The 23,460-nt window shown below is 33.8% G+C and overlaps 1 protein-coding gene across 1 annotated transcript; it reads right to left on the reverse strand.

Moving 5' to 3' along the window:
• Positions 1-5,422: 5,422 nt before the first annotated feature.
• LOC149532854 (uncharacterized) lies at positions 5,423-7,900 on the reverse strand. Its single transcript, XM_089803995.1, has 10 exons — positions 7,458-7,900; positions 7,166-7,352; positions 6,946-7,079; positions 6,757-6,869; positions 6,589-6,676; positions 6,363-6,509; positions 6,107-6,262; positions 5,925-6,004; positions 5,788-5,837; positions 5,423-5,704 (listed from the first exon to the last, which is right to left on the reverse strand). The coding sequence occupies exons 1-10, from the start codon at positions 7,875-7,877 to the stop codon at positions 5,589-5,591; spliced, it is 1,491 nt and encodes a 496-aa protein (XP_089660121.1). The 5' UTR covers positions 7,878-7,900; the 3' UTR covers positions 5,423-5,588.
• Between the last annotated feature and the right edge of the window lie 15,560 nt (positions 7,901-23,460).

Below are 23,460 nucleotides of genomic sequence, written 5' to 3' on the forward strand. Positions count from 1 at the left end.
CATCTATTCTCTCAAATCCTATCTTCACAAGATATTTTTGCAGTCTCTCATTCAATGCTCTAGGTTTTTGCTTCAAATCATAGAGCACTTTATTCAGTTTGCAAACCATATCCTTGTTATTGTCATCAACAAATCCCTCTAGTTTTTCTATATGGACTTCCTCTTCTAGTATACCATTTAGAAAAGTAGACTATACATCTATTTGATAGACTTTGAAACCTTTATAAGCAGCATATGCAAGTAATGTTCTCACTCCTTCCATCCTTGCAATAGGAGAAAATGTTTCCCCATAGTCTAGTCCTTCTTCTTGTGCATAGCCTTTGTAGACTAGTCTCACCTTATTTCTTGTGATATCACCACTCTCATCAAGATTGTTCCTAAATACCCATTTGGTTCCAATCACATTCTTATCAGTTGGTCTAAGAAATAAGGTCCAAGTTTTGTTCTTCTCTATCTGCTCTATCTCCTCTTTCATAGCTTTATACTAGTCATCATCTTGTAGTGCATCTTTCACTATTTTGGGCTCAATCTTACTCAGCAGACATGATTCATTCCTTAGTCTATTCCTTTTCATTGGTCTTGCTTCCTTGTCACCAATGATTTGTTCTATAGGGTGATATCTTCTTACATACTTGGATAGTCTTGGTTTTGTCATTCTTTCCATGTTTGATCTATTAGCTTTAGAGTCACTATGTACATCTCTATCTAGTATTTCATCATCTCTTCCATGTGTACTAATTTTAGAGTCAAAATGTGCATTTTTTTCATTCTATAACTCGACTTCTGAATGTAGCTCGACATTCACTAGCTGTGACTCAGCTGATACTGAGACTTTTTGCTAATTCCTAACTTGATTGGTAGCTTCATCTTCAATAGGCATTCCCTCATAGAAGTATACAAAAGATCTATAATATTTTAGTTTCTTGGATTCATCAAATTGGATTTTTGCATGCTCATCAAAATTTATATTTGCACTCTCCACAATCTTGTTAGTGTTAGTATTCAAACACATATATGCTTTGCTTCTAGTAGAGTATCCAAGGAATACCTTCATCAATCTTTATATCAAACTTTCCATTTCTAGTATGTTTAAGAATATAGCATTTACAACCAAACACTTTGAAATGTTTTATATTAAATGAGTGACCATACCATAATTCAAAAGCTGTTGCATTTGTACTTTTCTTGACTTGTACTGAATGTAGGGTATAGACAACAATACTTATAGCTTTTCTCTAGTACTTCAGAGCAACATTCTTCTCTATCATTAATGTTCTGGCATAGTCTATCAATAATCTATTCCTTCTTTCTACAATGTCATTCTATGGGGGAGTTCTTGGTGTTGATGTTTTTCTCTTGATTCTTTTGTCATCGCAAAATGACTCAAATTCTTTTCATATAAACTCTCCTCCTCTATCAGATCTCAGGCAGTTCAGAATTTTTTATGTTTCTTTCTCAACCCTAGCCAAATACCACTTAAATATTTGAAATGCATTAGATTTTTTCTTTAAGAACATGGCAGTCATCATCATAGAGTAGTCATCTACAAAGAACAATATGTGTCTGTCTCCTTGGTAGCTTTGGACTTCTATTAGGCCACATAAGTCTATATGGACAAGTTCTAATACTTCTTTGGAAGTGTAGGTTTTGCTTTTGAAACTTGACTTGGTCATCTTTCTTAGTTAACAATGTTTTCACATTGTGTTTTCAGGCTTTTTCAGCTTAGGCAAACATCTGACTTTCTTCTTTTTGCTCATATTAATCAGATTTAAAAAGTTAACAAGACATAACCTTTTATTCCATAACCAAACATCATCAAGTCTAACAATAAGACAGGTTGCATCTTCCATATCTAGGTAAAACAAATTACTCCTAGTTTTATCTCCTTTTCCTATCAAATTTCCATCAGTGTCATAAATTTTGCCAATTTTATTTCCAAATTCTACTTTGCAACCTACATTGCCTAACTGTGATACACTTAGCAAATTGTAGTTCAATCCTTCAACATAGTATGCATTTTCACATGATATTTTCTCTATAAGTTTAATAAAACCTTTTCCTTTAATTTGACATGGAGCATCATTACCAAATCTAACACTATTTCCATCATACTGAGTAAAGGTAATAAACTTACTTTTATCTCTTGTCATATGATGTGAGCATCCACTGTCTATGATCCACTTGTCATTTTCATTCACACAGGTTACTAGTGTTGTTGCCTCATCTTCATCTGATTCATCCTTCATGGCTACATAGACTACTTCATCATCATTCTCATCAGAATCTTCTTCAACAATGTAGCATCTTTTGCCTTTGTCCTTGTAATCTCCCCATCATCTTCTCTTTTGTTCTTGTACTTATTTTCTTCTTTGTATTTCTTATTTTGTGTACACCTTGCAGTAATATGTCTTACTTCATTGCAATTAAAACAAATTATAGGCAGCTTACCTTTGAATTTACCTTTGCCTCTGTGAAATCTTCTGGCTAGTAGTGCTTCCAATTGTTCCACATCTTCTTCATATGTACTACTATCACTGGATGCATGTTTTCCCTTTTTCTTCTTCTTTGATTTTTACCTCCTCAATGTCTTTCAATGTCAACTTGGCCTTGAAAGTAGAATCAAGGTTCTTAGGTCTATACTTATCAAAGCTGGACTAATCAAAAGCAGTGAGTCTTCCTACTATTCCTTCAAAAGTTAGCTAGTTTCCTAGTACACATCTTAATTCTTGTATGGCTAAAGCTCTAATGGCATAGATAGGGAGTAAGGTTCTTAAGTATTTTCTATTAAGAATGTCATCTTCCAAATGACCACCCAAACTTCTTATTGCACTTACTACTTCTTTCATTCTGGAGGCATATTGAGCAGCATTCTCTCCTTCCTCCATTTTCATGTCATCAAACTTTCCTATAAGGCTTTCTCTTTTTTCTCTTTGAACATTCTAGTCTCCTCCATAGATACGAGTCAAGGCTTTCCACATCTTGAATGTAGAATCAAATCCCTTGATGTCATCAAATTCAGCATAGTTGAGGGTAGAGACAATCTCTAGTATTGCCTAATTATTCTCTTTCCTTTTGTTTAAATCATCTGCAATAAGGGCTCCAGCTGGATCTACATGTGCCACTTCAATCGAGGTTTCTGCATAATCACCTATTGATCCAAGCTGCAATTTCATTAGGCTTTACCATACAACAAAGTTATCTCTGTTGATCTTGGGAACTTCTCTCTTGGACATCTTGATCTTTCTGCTTCTAGTACCTTCAAACTAAATAAGCAAATAGCTTTGATACCAATTGTTAGAAATGCTTTAAAATAATTAGGGGGGAGGGGGGGTGAATCAGTTATTCAAGGTCCAAATATCCTAATAAAAAATTTTCATCAAGCAAAGTGAGCCAATCAAACTATTCATGCATCCAAGCTTAAACTTTCCTACTTAGCAAGTTACTATAAAATCAACATGCAAACATAACACATGAAAGATCAACACATAGCATAGTGATTTACGTGGAAACCCAATTTGAGAAAAACCACTAGTAACATGCTACTCAATTCTCACTCTTCTGAAGTGATGCCCTGTGAAAGGCTTGACCTGTTAAAGGCTACAACACACTATTAAATGTGACCTAGTTAAAGGATTTAACCACCTTGTTAAAAGTGGACCTAGTTAGAGGACTTTAGAACATTCGCTTGGAATGCCACCCTATTAAAAGATTTACAAATGGTTGTTAAACCAACCTAAGTCCATAGGATTTTACCCTAGTTGACACAATTGTTAGAGAGTAACAACGAGAGCTTTTGACCGGATACAAATTAGAACTTAATTTGCAAATTTTAGAACTATATTTAGCTCTTCATAATTTGCCTAGCTTTTAGTTTGTAGCTCTGATAGCTTGACCTCCTTTCAAGCTTCGTCTCCTTGAGTCTCTGTGCTTGATACACCAGTGCAATCTCCTATATGAACACTTATCAAAGTAGAGTCTCTGTGCTCTGTTCTTCTTTCTTCTTGATGCCTTCTCCTTGACACCCTTACAACAACTTCGACCTAGCAACTCTTGCTTCTTGATTTGAGACTTCTTAAATAGAAGTTGGGAATTTCTTTTTCCTCTTGATTCTTTCCTCCTTAAATTTTAGTTTGAATGGATTAGGTAGGATTCATTAAATCTAAACCATATATTGTTCCTTCAAGAAACATCATGAAGAACCTCTTGAATTTGCCTAAAAATGGTTTATCTAAAATTCTATGCCTCCAACTTATCATCCTTATCCTCCATTAGGTTCACAAAATTCAAGGTAATAATCTTGTCAACTCAGATTTGGTAAATCTTTGACTTTTCACATAATGTAGCAGCTCGGCACTATTGAAATTCTGGTGCTCGGCACATACTGTGTTACTCAGCTCCAACTACATTTTACTAATGCTCGGTAGCTACTGTGGATTCACTCGGCATCCATTAAGTTTTTCTGATTGTTGTCACCTAAACTTTGCTTGGCTCCTTCTGTATCACTTGGTACACACTAAATTTTGCATTTTCTTGGCACTAACTAAAATTCTGCTCGGCGTGACCTAGCTTGCTCAGCACTCACTAATGAACTACGTTAAGCTTTGTAGACAACCTTGTTACAACTTATTCTTCCAGTGTTTCTAAGTGTGGCTAGCCTTTGTGTCTTCAAGTATGTTATCAATACATCATTTTACCATTGTCTTAACTAATTCTTGTACTTTATTAAAAAATCATAACTTAACCTTTTCCTTTGGTACTTTTGTTATATCTTGTTGATTAAATCCTCTTCATCAATCAACTAAGTGATAGTTCTTGGATCGTATCACCAATTGTCATTGCAGCAAATAGTAGGTTTAACATCAATGACAAAACAATGATTAAAAACATTCTTTATCATCAATCTTCCTCTTTGCAGACAATCTTCTTCATTGTTCAACAATGATCTTTTCAATCAAATTTCCAACACAACACACAAACATAACAACCTTTCTTTATTCAACCTCACCAATCAACACTAAAAGAAATCCTTTGTCAATAAGGGATTGAATATAGGTTATGTGACTTGTTCTTCATGTGAACATATTGTTTCTTTCCATGAGATCTCGCCTCAATATCAATAAAGTGGTCATTTAAATTCTCCATCATTTATTTATCTTTTCCTAAAAGAACATGAGTGCTTTGATCAACATCAATTAAGTGCATGTGTTCTTTTTGAACTACCTTGTTTATTTTCATACTAAATGAATCTTGATTGTTATTATACTATTTAGTAATGACCTGATGATACTATCAATCACCAAAAAAGAATTATATGTCAAGAAATATAAACTATATTAATTTTCACTTTTGCATAATTCAATTGTTCTTATCTATACATATATTATTTACCTAAAAAAATATTCTTGTGTAGACACCATACAGATACAATAAAATTTTTAATTCAATTATCTTTAAAGTGGTTCTACATTAGTGAAATATTAATTTTTAGTAGTGATCATATGGCACTCTTCATTCTTATAAATGACGTTGGATAATCATTTCAAGAGTTAAAGGTAGAAAATTATTCTCAATGGGATAAACATTTCAAATCAGCTTTTATAATCGTTAATCCATTTTTGGATGTTATTTATCTCTTTTAGTCGCTGCTCTTTCAACCAGGCTGGATCGTCACTTGAACTTTGAAGCATGTCTTGACAGTGCGTTCCTGCATGGCATTCAATTCTCATAAGACAATAATTTCTTCTAAATTGTAGAGAATAGAAAGAATAATATTCTGAGCCAACTTACCCTCCTCAGTGGGAATAGCCACAATGCTTTCAGAAATATCCTCTAACACACTGGAATTCCATTCACAATACACCAATAGTTAAGCAAAGCAAGAAATGATTAATTGGGCATGCAATCTGAGAAGATGAATCGCTTACCCTCCACTACTCCATGGATCTCTTAACCCATTGGAGAAAATTATATTGCTTCCGAAGTCTTTCAACACCCTTTTAATGTCCTGTATTTCAATCATAACAAATTGTTGCGTTGGTCAACTGTCATCAAAGTTCTAGAAGACATTTCTTTGACCAAATTAGGTAGCAGATTGATATTTACATACGTGTCCTCCGTATTGCTTCGTGGCCCAGTGTTGGCGTGGGAGGACTCCGTATTTAAGGTAGCAATCCCTTGAATAGTTGTTGATATCAAAGTAGTAGGGAGGAAACATTGTGGTTCCAGCAGGAGCCTCCCATGGAAACACCATTTCAGTGCAAGTCTGCAGATTAACTAGTTTGCTTAGATTTTGGCAGCCTAATTTTATTGCATTTCGCTATTACAATAATGATTTTGATAATGATAAAAGAATTCTTGGTTACCTGCCAGTACCATCCAACCAACCAACTCGGTTGAGAGTAATTTAACGGACTCAAATCCAAGCACTCGGTGTTGGTTGAGTTTGCAGCATAAGCTATTCTGGTAATAGTGTCTGCATCTCGGGGCAGGCTGTCGATGGCTGCACAGATCTACAAAAAGTCCCACTTATAACTATGTTAATGAGGAACAATATTGGTATGGCGAGACAGGTTTATGTAGTCTGCTTACGCTTTTAACTTCCTCAAAATTGTACTGTGCTGCGCTCTCGTACATTTCTATAAGCACATTGTTCAGGTCAGCCTTTTCCGTAATATTCCTGCAACATAAATACTGCCCTGAAAGGTGATTTTGACCAACAGTATGACTTTCAAAAATCCATAGGGTGTTGGTACTTACTGGCACGTGTTGAATAATTTACTTAGGTTTAGCATGCCTTGCGGGATAGACGCCATTTGGTCCATCAAATCCCACGATTCATTTATTCTTTTGTAGCAGCTCTCGCTTACATTCTGTACAATACTTTCAAAAGTCAAATTTAATTCTTATAAGGTTGTGGGAAAGAGGAATGAGATTGAATGAACATACTCTGAAATCTTTTGTTACAACACTATCGTAGCCAAGAGTTGGAGCAATGCCGTCAAGGTAAAGAATAGGCGCGGATGATGCGAGAGCGCCGATTGTTATGTGCGGATACTTGAGCCGAAACCACGCAGCCAGCACTGGGACAACACAATTTCAATCATCATCAAATCCTACAAAGTTACTCACATGAGTTTCTATAGATAATATAAGAAATCTCACTTACTTCCACCATAGGATGCACCAAATACAACGACTGGACAATTGTCAGCGTTTAATAATTTCTTCAAGTCGACAATGACGGTGGCATAATCAGCCAAGGCCTGCGTGGATGTGAAGTAACCCATCGTGCTCGTATTTGCATAGGCTTCATTTTCTCCCCCGAATGGCATTGACTTCCCGTAATAACGGTGCTACATACATACCTTGCCATAATTAGCCCTAATAACAGGAGGCCAGAGAAACTCAACTGAACTTATTAAACAATTCTTGTAACGCAACATGAATTGTAAAACTACCTCTATGTACACCGCAAGCGCTTTGAAGTCGTCATGCTGTTCCATCATGAAGCCCCCGATCTCATTTGTGACGTCTTCTTCGGCTCCCAACAATACAAATATGGGAGAATTGGTTTGAGCGCCACCCCAACTGGAATTGTCAATGAAATAACGTTGGGGAAAGGTTTGGTAGCTCTGTGGGGTGAAAGCAAAATGGTCTAGAACTTGGGTATAGTTGTAGGAACCGAAGGAAGTTTTACCCAGGCTTGAAACATAAGATTTTGTTGTTGTTGTAGAGCTCTTTAACTTCTCAAGAAAACCACCGCGCAGTCTATTCGCCGCGTACCCACGAACTCCCAAAGCACAGCCTCCCTCCAGAAAGGAAGAGATCGCTACAAGAATTGTACACAGCAATCTCAAACTCAATGGATGGAATTCCATTTCGACACTGTCCTGTGCCAAGATTTCCAAGTTTCGTTGGAAAGTTATATTTATTTCTCACTAATTCATACTGACTATTTATTCCTCAGCAATTCACTCGAATGTATAGCGAATTCAATATTGGAAGAGATCAAACTAGCTGACTGTTGATAGTCAAAGGGCCGGCCTAGACGGCCGGTTTTGAACCTCATACAGTGGCACTCTATTCTTTGGCCTTATTGATAACAACAAAATTGACTCCTTTTTAGGCACGGAATCAAGAAAGATTTTTCTGCCATGGCAATCATGAACTTGTGATTTAGTGGTTGTCCCTCTCGGTCGTCCATGGGTGGCCCTGAAAATTCATGGTCCTACCGACGGTTACATCTATGCAGCATCTAGAATGTAGTTTTGACTGTATTTATGTATTTATATAGAAATATTGCTATCAGAATTTAACTGTGTGATTTTGAATCAAATTCAATTACCCATATTTCATGAGATATTGCTATCATGATTTAACTCAAAATCACACAGTTAAATCCTGATAGCAATATATCAATTTAAACTACTATAGAAATTATCTCCTACTTATATATATATATATATATATAAATATAAATATATATGTGTGTGTGTGTATAGACATATACATATACATATATGTATATGTATATGTATATACAACACCACACACATATATACATATACACACATATATATATACATATACATATACATATACATATACATACACATATACACACATATATATATCTGTATATGTATATGTATATATACATATACACATATATATACATATACATATACACATACATACACAAACACACACACACACACACATGTGTGTGTGTGTGTGTATGTATGTATGTATATGTATATGTATATGTGTATGTGTATATATATAGATAAGATTTTATAATGTTAAATTAATAATTTAAATATATAGAATTACATTTTAGGTGTCAACTCTTTGATTGTCCGTTGTCTAGGAAGGTTAAACATAATATTGTCAATTTTTATCTTCAAATTTGATATAGTATTCTCTTTCTTGGAAATCCAACTTTTTAATAATATATGCAATTTTCGTGTTTCACAATTTATATCAAATAAAATATAATTTTGTGTGTCTATTGTGTGTGCAAATAATGTTTCCAAGCATTTTTATAATATGTTTTTCTTTGTTCTTTTCTCAAGGCACAGTGAAATAAAAACTATACATCTATACGTATTTTTAAAAATATATATTTATTCTTATTGGTATTATATTGTTATGAATGATATGAATTTTTGTATAGCGTGATTTACATGTCTAGTTTCATTTGTACATAGTCTTATGCTTATCATTTATTATTATTTGAATGTATAATTTATGAATTTATGCATATGATTTTTAATCACTAATCTTGTACTATTAAATATATTTAATATAGAAAAAAATATCAACACAAGGTATTTTTCTTAAGTAAATGTCAACCATATTGTATCTAAATTAAAACATAACATAGCAAGGTAAGAAAATATATGACAGTTAGTTTTATAACATTAAATGAAGAATCTCCTATGGTTACTAAAAAATTGCATTGCTATACATTATGATGATCTCAATTTAGTTGATTAATAACTCATTAAACTTTAAAACATGCATAAAAGTATTGATTCTCCCTTATATTCTATTTAATTTAAACTAAGTAATATACTACAATATGTAATGATGATTAGAAGATTTAGTCAATATCTTAACTAAAACCTTTTGTAATGATAAGAAACCAAGATAGGAAAGAGTCTATCTACCAAGTTCAGAAGTATTAGGAAATAACACGTATCTTGGTTGCAAGAGATATAATCTCATATCTATAGCCCAACCCTAACCTCTTCTCATGGTGGGATCTTCCCTGGATGATATGTCCCTCTAGATCTGAAACATTGAAGTCCAGATCTCTTGCTTGTCATCTCCTTTAATGGAGACCCCATGTTGTTGGGGCTAGTTTCGACCCTAACATTTAGTTGACTTCTGTGATTTACATGAGGTTATTGGATGATTTTGTATTTCTTCACTTTACTGGTCCCAAGGAAAGCTTAGTGAAGGTTTTACATGTTGAGATCAGAAAACTAAACTAGAAAGGTAAGCTAGTGGGACAATCTAGTCTTGGTGTGCCACTTGGGGATATACCAACAATGTTGCATGGGAATAATTGTCTAAAGATCCTTCTCTCAGATATTGTGGTTGAAAATATTTCTCAAGGTTTCTCTATAGGCTTAGTGGGAAGGTTTTTGTCATATCGATAGACCATTGAGATAATAAAGAGGTGGGTTACACAAAAATAAAAACTCAAGGGATTGGTGGAGGTAGCTTCTATGGTAGGTGCTATCTTTTTATTTAAATTTGTAGTTAATAAGGAGCAAAACCATGTTTTGGAAAGAACATAGAGTTATGATAAAAACTATCCAGCTTTACCCAAATGGAATTTGAGTTTTGACCCCAATGTCAATCTCAATAGAATGATCCTAATCTAGCTTAGGCACCCTAGGTTTCCCTTACAAAATTGGGACGAAATAATTTTTAGATGGATTGGATATTCCTTCAGATATTTCATAAAGGTGGATGTTGTTATCTTACACAAATCTCATCTTGGGTTTGCCAAAGTTTGTGTTAATGTGGCTATTAATAAATCCCTCACAACAATTAATGATTTAAAATGTAAATGGGAGGCTTGGGCACATGCACTTATCTATGAGAATGCAAATTTTTATTGTTAGAAATGTAGGAATTATGGTCATGTGGTCATTGACTGCAAACCCACTACTCGTGAAGATGAGAAAATGAAAGGGAAGGTATACTCAAATGGGGAGAGTGTACCTATATAAAAAGACCTAGGTTGTTCCTCTAGGGTGGTTCCAAAATCTTCCTTGATCCCTATAGGGGAGTCTGAGAGGTAGGCTAATCCATTAGATGACTACTCTTTTATGGAAAATATTGAGAAGCTAGATCTACTTCTCTAGAGAAGGGAAAGAATATGGAGGATCTCATTGATCACCTTGAAGAAGGGGAGATCCCTTCATATTTTAGCAGTGGAGTTGTAACTCAAGCCTCGCACAAAGATAAGAATATATTTTTTATGGAAGGTGCTTCATCCTTATTAATGACCATCAGTGGTCTAGAGGAACCTTTTTCTTTTTCTACCCTACACAATAGAGTAGAGAATACAAAGAGTATACCCTTGTTGCCCACCCAATGGTTAGACTACCCCTCCCCAAAGTGTACATGGTCTCTATACCATGTGAGAATGATACTTTACCTATGTCTAACCCCTTCTCACTATTTTTAGATGATGAGGTTTGGATGCTAAGAAGAAATCTCATGGACTATCAAAGGTTCATGTGGGCTTAGAGATGAGAACTAGTAGGCTACAAGCAAAAGTGCTAAGGACAAAGGTGAATTCTTGAGACATAGCTCATTGGAAGAAAAGGACTTTGGAAGGCATTCAAAAAGGTAAAAATGAAGTTTGTTGTATGGAATATGAGAGGCCTAAATAGCTCGTAGAAAGAATTTTTGTTGGAGAAAATAATCATTGATCATAAGGTTGATATTATCCTTATTCAAGAGGTTAAGATGAATAAGAACAATTTTGATAAAGTGGGGGGATATATTTGGCAAGATGCAAAGTGTTCTTATATTGAAGAACTCGGTGTGTCTGGAGGGATTGTGACTATGTGAAATCCTAATAAGCTTGATAGGGTTGAGATCCAAACCCACCCTCATTTCTTGGTGGTGGTTGTTTCTGATAAGGTTAGTAGTTGGGTTCTTCTCAATTTTTATGCTCCAAATACTAGGGGGAGACTATGGGTCTTGTAGGAGGTCTCTATTTGTATTTCCACTTTGAATGGCTCCAAAATAATATGTCTAGGCAATTTTAATACTCCTTTGTACCCTTTAGAGAAATAGTGTAAGTTAGAGAACTTTTCAAAGAGTATGCATGATTTGGATGGGTGTCTTAGAGGACTTTTCTAATTGACATGGACTTGCAAAGAGTCCCCTTCACTTGGTCAAATAATCGTATGGGTCATAGTTTTATTCAAGTTAGATTAATAGAGTGCTTATCTTTACTTATTGGGACATTCTTCCCTATACCTGCCTATATGCATTCTCAAGGATTATTTTGTATTACTCTATGCTTCTATTTAGTTGTATGCGCCAAAACTCCAACAACAAGAAACCCTTCAGGTATGAGATTATGTGACACTATCATCCTCAATTTAGAGACTATGTTATTCAATGGTGGAATATATAAGTCCAATATACTTCAATGTTTCACATAGCCAGAAAATTAGAGAATATTAGAAGGAAAGTGATGGAATGGAATCCATCATCTTTTGGATTTATTTTCAGGTAGAAGAAAGAAATAGAATAAAAAATAAAAGTGATTGGAGAGGGGATGGAGAAGGGGAGACCTCTATCATGCTACTCATGAGGAGGAACATGACTAGTGAAGGAGATGAAATTTGGTAATAGGTAAAGAGGAAGTTTTCTAGAAATATCAATCCATAGAATAGCGGCTTACTGAAGGTGATCGGAATACAACCTTCTTCCATTGGTTGTCCTCTAAAAAAAAGAAGACGAATGTTATTCATAAGTTCTTTAATGATAGAAATAATAAACTTACTAATAAACTTAATAATTAACTTCCCGAGAAAACCATCGCGCAGTCTATTCGCCGCGTGCCCACGAACTACCAAAGTGCAGCGTCCCTCCAGGAAGGAAGAGATCGCTACAAGAATTGTACACAGCAATCTCAAACTCAATCGATGGAATTCCATTTTGACCCTATTCTGTGCCAAGATTTCCATGTTTCTTTGGAAAGTTATATTTATTTCTCACTAATTCATACTGACTATTTATTCATCAGCAATTCACTTGAATGTATAGCGAATTCAATATTGGAAGAGATCAAACTAGCTGACTGTTGATAGTCATAGGGCCTGCTTAGACTGCCGGTTTTGGGACGGAATCGAGAAAGATTTTTCTGCCATGAATTGTCAAATGGAAGGGCAATCATGAACTTGTGCTTTAGTTGTTGTCCCTCTCGGCCGCTCATGGGTGGCCCTAAAAATTCGTGGTCCTACCGATGGTTACATCTATGCAGCATCTAGAATGTAGTTTTGAGTGTATTTATGTATTTATATAGAGATATTGCTATCAGCATTTAACTCAAAATCACAACAATTAAATTCTGATAGCAATATCTCAATTCGTCTTGCTGCAGTAATTATCTCATATATATATATATATATATATATATATATATATATATATATATATATATTTATAATTTATAATGTTAAATTAATAATTTTAATATATAGAATTACATTTTAGATGCCAACTCTTTGATTGTTCCTTGTATAGGAAGGTTAAACTTAATATTGCCAATTTTTATCTTCAAACTTGATATAGTATTCTTTCTTGGAAACATCTTTTTAATAATACATGCAATTTTCGTGTTTCACAATTTATATCAAATCAAATATAATTTTGTGTGTCTATTGTGTATGTAGATAATGTTTCCAAGCATGTTTGTAATATGTTTTTCTTTGTTCTTTTCTCAAGGCATGGTGAAATAAAAGCTATATATCTATACATATTTAAAAACAAATTATATTTATTCTAATTGGTATTACATTGTTATGAACGATATGAATTTTTGTATAGCATGTTTTACATGTCTAGTTTCGTTTGTACATGGTCTTATGCTTATCATTTATTATTATTTGAATGTATAATTTATGAATTTATGTATATGATTTTTAATCACTAGTCTTGTTCTATTAAATGCATTTAGTATAGAAAAAAATAATCAACACAAGGTATTTTTCATACGTAAACATCAACGTCAACCATATTTTATCTAAATTAAAAATTTATTTAGTGACGTAAGAAAAGATATGATAGCTAGTCTTATAACATTAAATGAAAAATCTCCTATGGTTACTAAACAATTTCCTTGCTATACATTCAAATGATCTCAATTTAGTTGATTAATAACTTGTCAAACTTAAAAACATGCATAAAAGTATTGAGTCACCCTTATAGTTTGTTTAATTTAAACAAAATAGTATACTAGAATATGTAATGATGATGAGAAGATTCAATCAATATCTTAACTAAAGCCTTTTGTAATGATAAGAATCCAATATAGGAAAGAGGCTACCTACAAAGTTTAGAAGTATTAGGAAATAAAATTTATCTTGGTTATAGGAGATATAATCTCATATCTATAGCCTAACCTTGACCTCTTCTCATGTTGGGATCTTCCCTAGATGATTTATCCCCTCTAGATCTAAATCATTGATGTCTAGATCTCTTGCTTGTCATCTTCTCTCATGGGGACCTCCTGTCACTGGGGTTGCTTCTAACCCTAACAAAAAGTTGACTTCTGTGAATTACATAAGATTACTAGATAACTTGTCATTTCTTCACTTTATTGGTTCCATGAAAAGCCTGGTGAAGGTGTTGCATGTTGAGATTAGAAAACTAAACTAGAAAGGTATGCTGGTGGGACAATCTGGTCCTAGTATCCCACCTAGGGATATACCAAGAGTGTCACATGGGAATAATTGTCTGGAGAACCTTCTCCCAAATTTTGTGGTTGAAAATATTTCTCAAGGTTTCTCTATAGGCTTAGTGGGAAGGTTTTTATCATACCAATAGACCATTGAGACGGTAAGGAGGTGGGTTTCAACAAATGGAAACTCAAGGGATCGGGGGAGGTAGGTACCTTCTATGGTGGGTGCTCTCTTTTTGTTTAAATTTGCGGTTAATGAGAAGCAAAACCATATTTTGGTAGGAACATAGAGTTACAATAAACACTATCCAACTTTACACAAATCGAAGTTGAGTTGTAACCTCAATGTCAATCTCAATGGAATGGCCCTAGTCTAGGTTAGGCACCTTGGGCTTCCCTTACAATATTGAGATGAAGCAATTTTTAGATGGATTGGAGATTCATTCAGATATTTCATAAAGGAAGATGTTACCTTGCACAAATCTCATCTTGTATTTGCTAGAGTTTGTGTTAATGTGTCTATTAATAAATCCCTCCCAAGTAGTATTGATTTAAAATGTAAATGGGGGCTTGGACACATGCACTTATCTATGAGAATGCAGATTTATATTGTTAGAAATGTAGGAATTATGGTCATGTAGTCACTAACTACAAAGCCACTCATCATGAAGATGAGAAATCAAAAGGGAAGTTATCTTCAGATGGGGAGAGTGTACCTTGAGAGAATTACCTAGGATTCTCATCTACGGTGATCCCAAAGTCTCCCTTGATCCCTATGGGAAAGTCAAAGAAGTAGGCTAATATGTTAGATGACTACTCTTTTATGGAAAATATTGAGAAGATAGATCTACTTATCTTGAGAAGGGCAAGAATATGGAGGATCTCATTGATCACCTTGAAGAAGGGGAGATCCCCTCATATTTTAAGGGTGGAGTTGCAATTCAAGCCTCCCCAAAGGATGAGAATACAATTTTTATGGAAGGTGCTTTGTCCCTATTAATGACTGTCAGGGGTCTGGAGGAACCTTTTTCATTTTCCACCCTACACAACAAAGTAGAGAATACAAAGAGTGTACCCTTGTTACCCACCCAAGGGCTAGACTACCCCTCCAAAAAGGGTACTTGGTCTCTATAATGTGTGAGAAGGATACTTTACCTATGTCTAAACCCTTCTCACTATTTGTAGATGATGAGGTCTGGCAGGATCCTAAGATGAAAAGTCATGCACTATCAAAGGTAGATGTGGGCTTGAAGATGAAAATCGATAGGCTATAGGAAAGAGTGCTAAGGACAAAGGTGAATTCTTGAAACATAGATCATTAGAAGAAAAGGACCTTGGAAGGCATTCAAAAAGGTAAAAAAGAAGTTTGTTATGTGGAATATGAGAGGCCTGAATAGCTCTTAGAAATAATTTTCTTTGGAGCAAATGATCAATGATAATAAGTTTGATATTCTCTTAATTCAAGAGGTTAAGATGAATAAGAACAATTTTGATAAAGTGGGTCGATATATTTGGCAAGTTGCAAAAAAAAATTATAGTGAAGAAGTCAATTTTTTTGGAGGGATTGTGACTATGTGGAATCCTGATAAGCTTGATAGGGTTGAGATCCAAACCCACCCTCATTTCTTGGTGGTGGCTTTTTTTGATAAGGTTAGTAGTTGGGTTCTTCTCAACTTTTATTCTCCAAATACTAGGTGGGAGACTGCAGATCTTGGAGGAGGCCTGTATTTGTATTTCCACTTTCAATTGTTCAAAAGTAATATGTGTTGATGATTTTAATACTCCTTTGTACCATTTAGAGAAATAGTGGAAGTTAGAGGACATTTCAAAGAGTATGCATGATTTGGATGGGTTTCTCTTGAGGACTTTTCTAATTGACATGGACTTGCAAGGAGTCCCCTTCACTTGGTCCAACAATTGTATGGGTCATAGTCTTATTCAGGTTAGATTAATAGAGTGCTTATCTTTATTGATTGGGACATTCTTCCCTATACCTTCCTATATGGATTCTCAAGGATTATTTTGTATCACCCTATGCTTCTATATAGCTATATGGGTTAGAGATCCAAGAACAAGAAACCCTTCAAGTTTGAGATTATGTGACACTATCATCCTCAATTTAGAGACTATGTTATTCAATGGGGGAATATATGGGTCCAATATACTTCCATGTCTCACATAGCCACAAAATTAGAGAATATTAGAAGGGAGGTGATGGGATGAAATCCATCATCTTTTGGATTTACTTTCAAGTAGGACAAAGAAATTGAGTAAAAAATAAAAGTGATTTGAGAGGGGATGGACAAAGGGGGACCTTTATCTTGCTACTCATGAGAAGGAACATGATCAGTGATGGAGATGGAATTTGGTAATAGGTAGAGAAGATTTTTTTTGTAAATAGGGATCCATAGTATAGTGGCTTACTAAAGGTGATAGAAATACAACCTTCTTCCATTGGTTGACCTCTAAAAAGAAAAATACAAATGGTATTCATAAATTATTTGATGATAGAAATAATGAACTTAGTAATGAAGAGGAGATTGGAGCTTGGACCACCTAGTAGTTGCAAAAAATTTACACAACCTACCCACCCACACACCCTCCTAACACCCCCTCCCCTCTTCCCCACTCTGACTCAAGTGAATCATAATATAGAGGAATCCATGGTTGGTGTCATCAACCTTGTGGTCAATGATAGAATGAGTAAAGATTTGGGAAGAAAATTTTCTCTAGAGGAGGTTAGAGAGGTTGTGTATTCTATGGGAGCATTTAAATCCCCAAGACCAAATGACCTCCTGTCGGCCTTCTTCCAAGAGTTCTAGGATATCATAAAAAATGACTCGGTGCATGTGGCATGCGATTTTATTAGGATTGGTGGGTAAAACTACAAATTTGTGTCAGCTTTCAAGCTAGCTAATCAGAATGACTGAATTTGAGTATTTCTATTTAAATATCAATTTTATTCAAAACTATATAAATTCATTCTAGCTAAGGTTTATATGTTATCACACTTTTCCAATTGGAAATGTCTATTAAATGCATGTTTTATACTAGTTTATATCCAATTACTAAATAAATATAATTATTTTAACTAACGTTTCAATAACTCTTACTATTTTTTATGATATATTTTTAATAACTTATAAACACCATTTTATAGAGCTCAGATTCAAGAATATTTTCATATAGATATTTTACAATGTTTTAATTAGATAAAGTATATTATAATTTAAAAAATTCTACAAGCACATATTTTAAAACTCAAAAAGATGTCAATTTTCAAAAAGAAAAAAAATATCGATTCATATAAAAAATTGTAAAACTCATATGACGTTCTAGAGGAGAAAGTCCTCTTCTAGAATGTATAATTAGTATTCTAGTTAGAATAGCTTTGCTTTGAAAAATATGGTGGGAGATGAAAACTATTGATTTCAGGTGAGTTGAACTTTGAATGATTATAAAAGTGAAAATATAATTCTAAAGCCAATTTTTATATTTGAGCATTCTAGATATATATATATATATATATATATTATCAATAACACAGTTTGAGATCAAAGGTAAATAATTTTATTTCCATATAGTTTTGTGGTGGGAACTAGACCCCTGATTTTTAGCATTTTTCAATGACTAAAACATTATCTATAAAAATTATGAAAGTATATCAATTCTTATTTCAAATAATTGTTAAAAAGTATAATCCTGAACTTGATCAATTTCTACACATTTCATTAGTTTACTTCATTTTCAAACTCTAAATAATAATGCCAATTTTATATTATTGAAGGTGAACAATTATACTTTTTGTTAGCCTTTTCCTTTACAAAAGTGTGACACAAGTTTGTGATTTGACCATGGTAGAATACTCAAATAACTTAACCAAACATATATTATTTTGTCCCCCATGAATGGATAACATTCTCATGTTGAGTAATTTATCCTAGTTATCCTGTATAATACTATTTAAAAGATTCTCTTCAAGGTGGTAGTGAACTGCCTAAAACATATCTTGGATCAAGCTCTTGCTCCCACTTAGAATGGTTTTATTCCTAGGAACCAAAAAAGGGATGCAGTAATAACCTCCCACGATGTTCTACATTCCATGGAGATGACTGGAAAATTAGTTATAGTCATGAAGTTAGATATTCAAAAGATTATGATAAACTTAGGAGGGAATTTCTATTGAAAGTTTTATAGGAGTTTTGTTTTGGGAAGAGATTCTATTTCTTAATTAGAGAAATGATTTATTAGGTCAAATTATTGGTGTTTGCTAATGGGTCCCCGGGAGAAATGTTAAAATCCAAGAGGGGTTCACACCAAGACGATCATTTTTTGCATTTTTGATTTATTATGGTGGCAAAGATCCTCAGGAGAAATATTCTTTCTATGGCTTCATGGGAGTTAAACCAACAACATCTCTACTATTGGAGGTGATGCAACAATTTGTTGATGACACTTTCTTATATGCATTATCTTCTATAAGAGAAGTTAAATGCTAGAAGAAAAGTTAGAAATAATATGTGAATGTTTCAGGACAACACGTTAACTAGTACAAGAGTAAGCTATATTTGTTCAACACAGAGATGGACATCCAAAATTGAATAAATAGGGAACTAAATTATCAAGTGGCATTCATCCTTGACACTTATCTTGGTCTCCCCCTTGTTGTGAAAGAAACAACCCCTTAATTCTAGAATACCATTGTTGAAAGAATATAGAAGAAGTTAGTTGGTTGGAAAGGCAAGGTGCTTAGGAATGTTGGGAAACTCCAACTTATTGTTCTCTCATTTAAGGGTATTATGGTTTATATTTTATCCCTATTTAAGATCTCAAGCCATTTTAGGGATATTTAGGAAAAACTTCAGAGTAATTTTCCATGGTCGAGAACAGAGGAAAATATGAGAATGAGTCTTGAGAGCTAGGAGAAAGTGTGTAAGCTAAAATCTTAGGGGGGTTGAACCTATGAAGAATATGAGACTTCAAAAAGGTTATCATGACCAAGATAGGATGGAGACTATCCTATGACTCAGTTGGGTGGTGCAAACTTATGAGGGCTGAATATTTATGACCAAGACCTTTCAACTAGGCCTTTTAGAATAGTGACCTCTCGACTAGATCAAGGATCTAGGTTAATGTTGTTAAAAGAAGGAAGTACTTAAGGGGAGGAGCTAGATGGAGCATTGGAGATGGAAATTTGATCAGGTTCTCAAAAAATAGGTGGATTGGGGATTCTCCTCTAATCTCTACCATGTTCTTTACTATAAGATTGTAGTGTGGCTAAACATGGTCTAAGGGTGCTCAATTATATTGAGAATGGCAAGCGGAAATTCCTCAACCTAGGTAATCTAAATCTAATGGATAAATCACTAAATGAGGAATTGGGGAACATCCTAAAAGAAATTTGTATCCCCTCCTTGTCAAATAGGGATAAATTAATTTGGGACAAAAAATCTTGGGGTGATTTCAGTATGAGGATGGCCTATTACAATATAATTAGTACAGGATGTTACTTAGAAATCTGGAGGTATGTTTTGAATTCTCACTTCCTTTCAAAGATTAATTTATTTTCTTGTGGTGGTCAGTTATGTATAATAGTATCCCCATATTTGATAACCTCCAAAGATGGGGATTCCAAATCAAGTGTTCTTAATCAGATAGGGATTAGGTAGGGATCCCATGGAGGGGGGCTTGGGCTCTATATTTAAGGAACAAGAGGTCCCATGATTTTTTTTTTGAGCGGGCTACAACTCTATTTGGAATCTTTTCCTAAAAGATACGAGCTCCTACTTTTTAGATGTTTAATTGTGAGTAGGTGAAAAATGGGTGGGGCTGAAAATAGCCCCACCAACTTACAAGAATTTTTTTCTATGTGTCACCAATTTTCTCATCATTTTCCCCACCAAAATAATCTTGCCAAAATAATTTGGCAAGAAATATAGTTTTATTTATTTAATCTTTCATTAAGTCCTACACATGTAGAGGCATAACAAAAAATTGTAGGTACTATTTTTTTCAAATAATATTTGTTTATTTTTTCCATTGACTTTCTTTGTAAAAAAAACTAAAGGTTTTTATTCCATTTGTTTTCCATCCAAAAAATGTTTGGATTTTTTATCAATCAATCTATCCTCCAATAGATCTATTTTTTAAAACTATACAATATTTTCTATTCATGGCTTGTTGGATACTGATGCAGTTGGTTGAATGAATTTTGTTATTTTTCATGCAATTTAATGGTCCCTCTGTTATGGTACCCAAATTCCTTGTTTCCCTCTACCGAAAGCTTCATAATGAAAGGATACTATAATGGGGACCATGTAATGTTGTTGATCCTCTTCCACATGGATAGCTACAGACCCTTGTGGAATGACCTATGTTAATGGGTGGTGCAAGGTTTTAATCCTTGTATGCATCGAGTTTGAGTTAAAAATGTGGTTTTGGAGTGCATACAGATCAACAAGTGGTGAACTAGCTTGGGATATATGAGAGGCATCCAATATGCTCTCATCCCAAGCTTCATGATTTTTAGAAATTATCAACCCACTTTCATCTTCATGCTTGATTCAATTAAATAGCTTGAAGAAGAAATGTGCCTCATCATTGGTAAAGTGCTTAGATTTCTCAAAACAATGATAGAGCTTACCCCTTGCTTCATGTTCAACAACAATGTCTATATGGGTCTTTCTCAATTTCAACTCTTTGAAATTGGCTATTTTTTGGTGCCTCAGAGATGGTGGTTCATGATCTCCCTCTCCACATTCTTGTCAATCTTGTCGCCCATCTCAATGAACTTGACCATAACATTCTTGCTTATCCTAAACTAATATTACATGACAACATTTATGCTTTACATAAGCTGGAAAATAAGGATCTGAATCCTCTATAGAAATGTAAAAGACAAAACAAAAAATAGCTCTAAGTTGATTAGTGACACTGATCCATTTTAATAGATAAGTTGGAAAAAGAAAGATTCAAGTCAAATTAATTTACCCGCAAATCAAAAGAAACGCATGCCTTCATAATGTGAGTTCATCGCAATAGAAGCTCCTCAGATTGGTCTTTTAATGATTAATATACATTAGGGAGATTTAAGGTTGCATTCTTTGTATTTTATGATCCTTTCCATACTATGAAAACAAATGCCTACATATATAAATTTTAAAGAGAAATAAAATTTTACAAGTGCTTCCAACAATAGACAATATTCCATTTTTATAAAGTTTTCTTAAAAAATTTAATCAGTATGATGTAAACTCACAAAAGTGAAATGACTCCGTTAAAAATCCAACATTTAATTTCTAACATTTCAATATGCTGAAATGAGGTAATTGAGTTCTATGCCAACCAACCTTAAGGGAAATGCCTCAAATTTGATTTAAAAGCTTGCTTTTTCAATTGAAGACCAGATGCAGTGTATGAACTCTAAACCCTTGAATATTTCTATGAAATTCAAAATTTTGGTTGACTGCCAAATGAGTTATAATTTTGTCTCTAAGGATCTCATTGAAATATTCTCAAAGTTGTGGTATTACTGAAGTACAAGGACAGTCTTTAGTTGAGTTAAATTGTTGTATGTGGGTCCAACTAAGTGCAATTTCAGATGACTAGAGGGAAATGATAAGTTGGTTGAATCAATATTCTTTAGGGAACAGGAGGAGAAAGGTCAAACTTATTGCACATTGACCCCTCAAACCGATTTGGACTTAGAGATTCAAGGACAATGTAATTATAGTATCATTTCATTTTAGGTAGAGATACTCACCAAAAATGAGACTTCATCAAGTAGTTAAAGATGATATCAAAGGTGAATGGGTAAATTGGAGGAATATTATTTTAGCCACTGATTCAGATTGGATTTCATTGTAATTTAAATATAGTTCATTCAAGTCATTTTTGTGTTATCAAAAGCCCTATAATGCTTAGAGTGATATTTCCCATGTAACTTGTTCTTACAATAGACTTGCAAAGACCAAGGTAGAATTGTAGACATCTTAAACATGTTATCAAGGGAAGCAACACATGTTGTTTAAGTTGGAAGGTTTGGAAAATAATATTCAAGAATCTATTTTGTAACTGAAAGTGGGTTTGTACTGGACAATATCTATACTAAAGAGCACATGACAAGTTCTTATAGAAATGAACTATTACCAAAACTATAAACACTAGTAATGGTTTCATAAAAAATAAAACCAATCCTCAAAATACACACAAGAAATTCATGGAAGATCAAATACATCTCCAAAAATAGATAGTATATATATCCATTTAGGCTAGAATAATCATTTACAAGTCACTATCAATAGGGTTCATCCATGACTCCTCGATGAGATAAACACTAACTCCAGGAGCCCAATATGGAGTGAAGTTGGAAGATAGATTACTTGGCATTTTCTCTATTGGGTTGTTATGTTTTTCATAAGAAAAATTTTCTTAGTAATTTTTTTTCTTTTATTGACTTTGGACTCTCTTATAATGAACTATTTGATAAGTAATTCTTGTTTTATAAATACATTTAGCTCAGAAAACAATATTGGTTTAAAATTTAAATAATGAACATACTATTTTGAAGGGGGGAGCTAAACTACCATAGGATATGATGTCTCACAGTCCAATTTTTTATTAAAATTTATAAATATTAAATGTTTATTTTCAGTGTAAAGCAAGATATATTTTTTGGAATTATCATGAATAGAAATCTGCATTATCCAATAGCAACAAAACTTGGTTTTAGGAGGTTCACAACAATGTTGTCACAAAATGACATACAAGAAGATGATGCTAATGATGATATATATATTCCATAGATGAAGAATTTATTGATTTTGTTCCAAGTACTCAAACAATGGATGAAATGTTCATCTCCAATTTTCCTCAATGTATAGAGATGGGAAATGAAGAAGTAATGATATATACTTCATTTCAGCAACAATCAAATGTTCAAGTGAAAACATCGATGACTCCTTCCACCCATAAAGAAAGGATGTGATGGACCATATTAGACACCATAGATGCAAAGTGCA

The sequence above is a fragment of the Cupressus sempervirens genome, chromosome 10 (assembly GCF_028749045.1).
Source record: "Cupressus sempervirens isolate cs-2001-9-10 chromosome 10, ASM2874904v1, whole genome shotgun sequence".
NCBI lineage: Eukaryota > Viridiplantae > Streptophyta > Pinopsida > Cupressales > Cupressaceae > Cupressus > Cupressus sempervirens.

Bases quoted from the DNA above. Each gene is read 5' to 3' on its own strand.
- LOC149532854 (XM_089803995.1), bottom strand. From the start codon at position 7,877: ATGGAATTCCATCCATTGAGTTTGAGATTGCTGTGTACAATTCTTGTA. The intron at 6,005-6,106 runs GTATGTAAATAT...ATTGAAATACAG, and splicing joins CGAAGCAATACGGAGGACAC to GACATTAAAAGGGTGTTGAA. The intron at 5,705-5,787 runs GTAAGTTGGCTC...AATGCCATGCAG, and splicing joins GGCTATTCCCACTGAGGAGG to GAACGCACTGTCAAGACATG.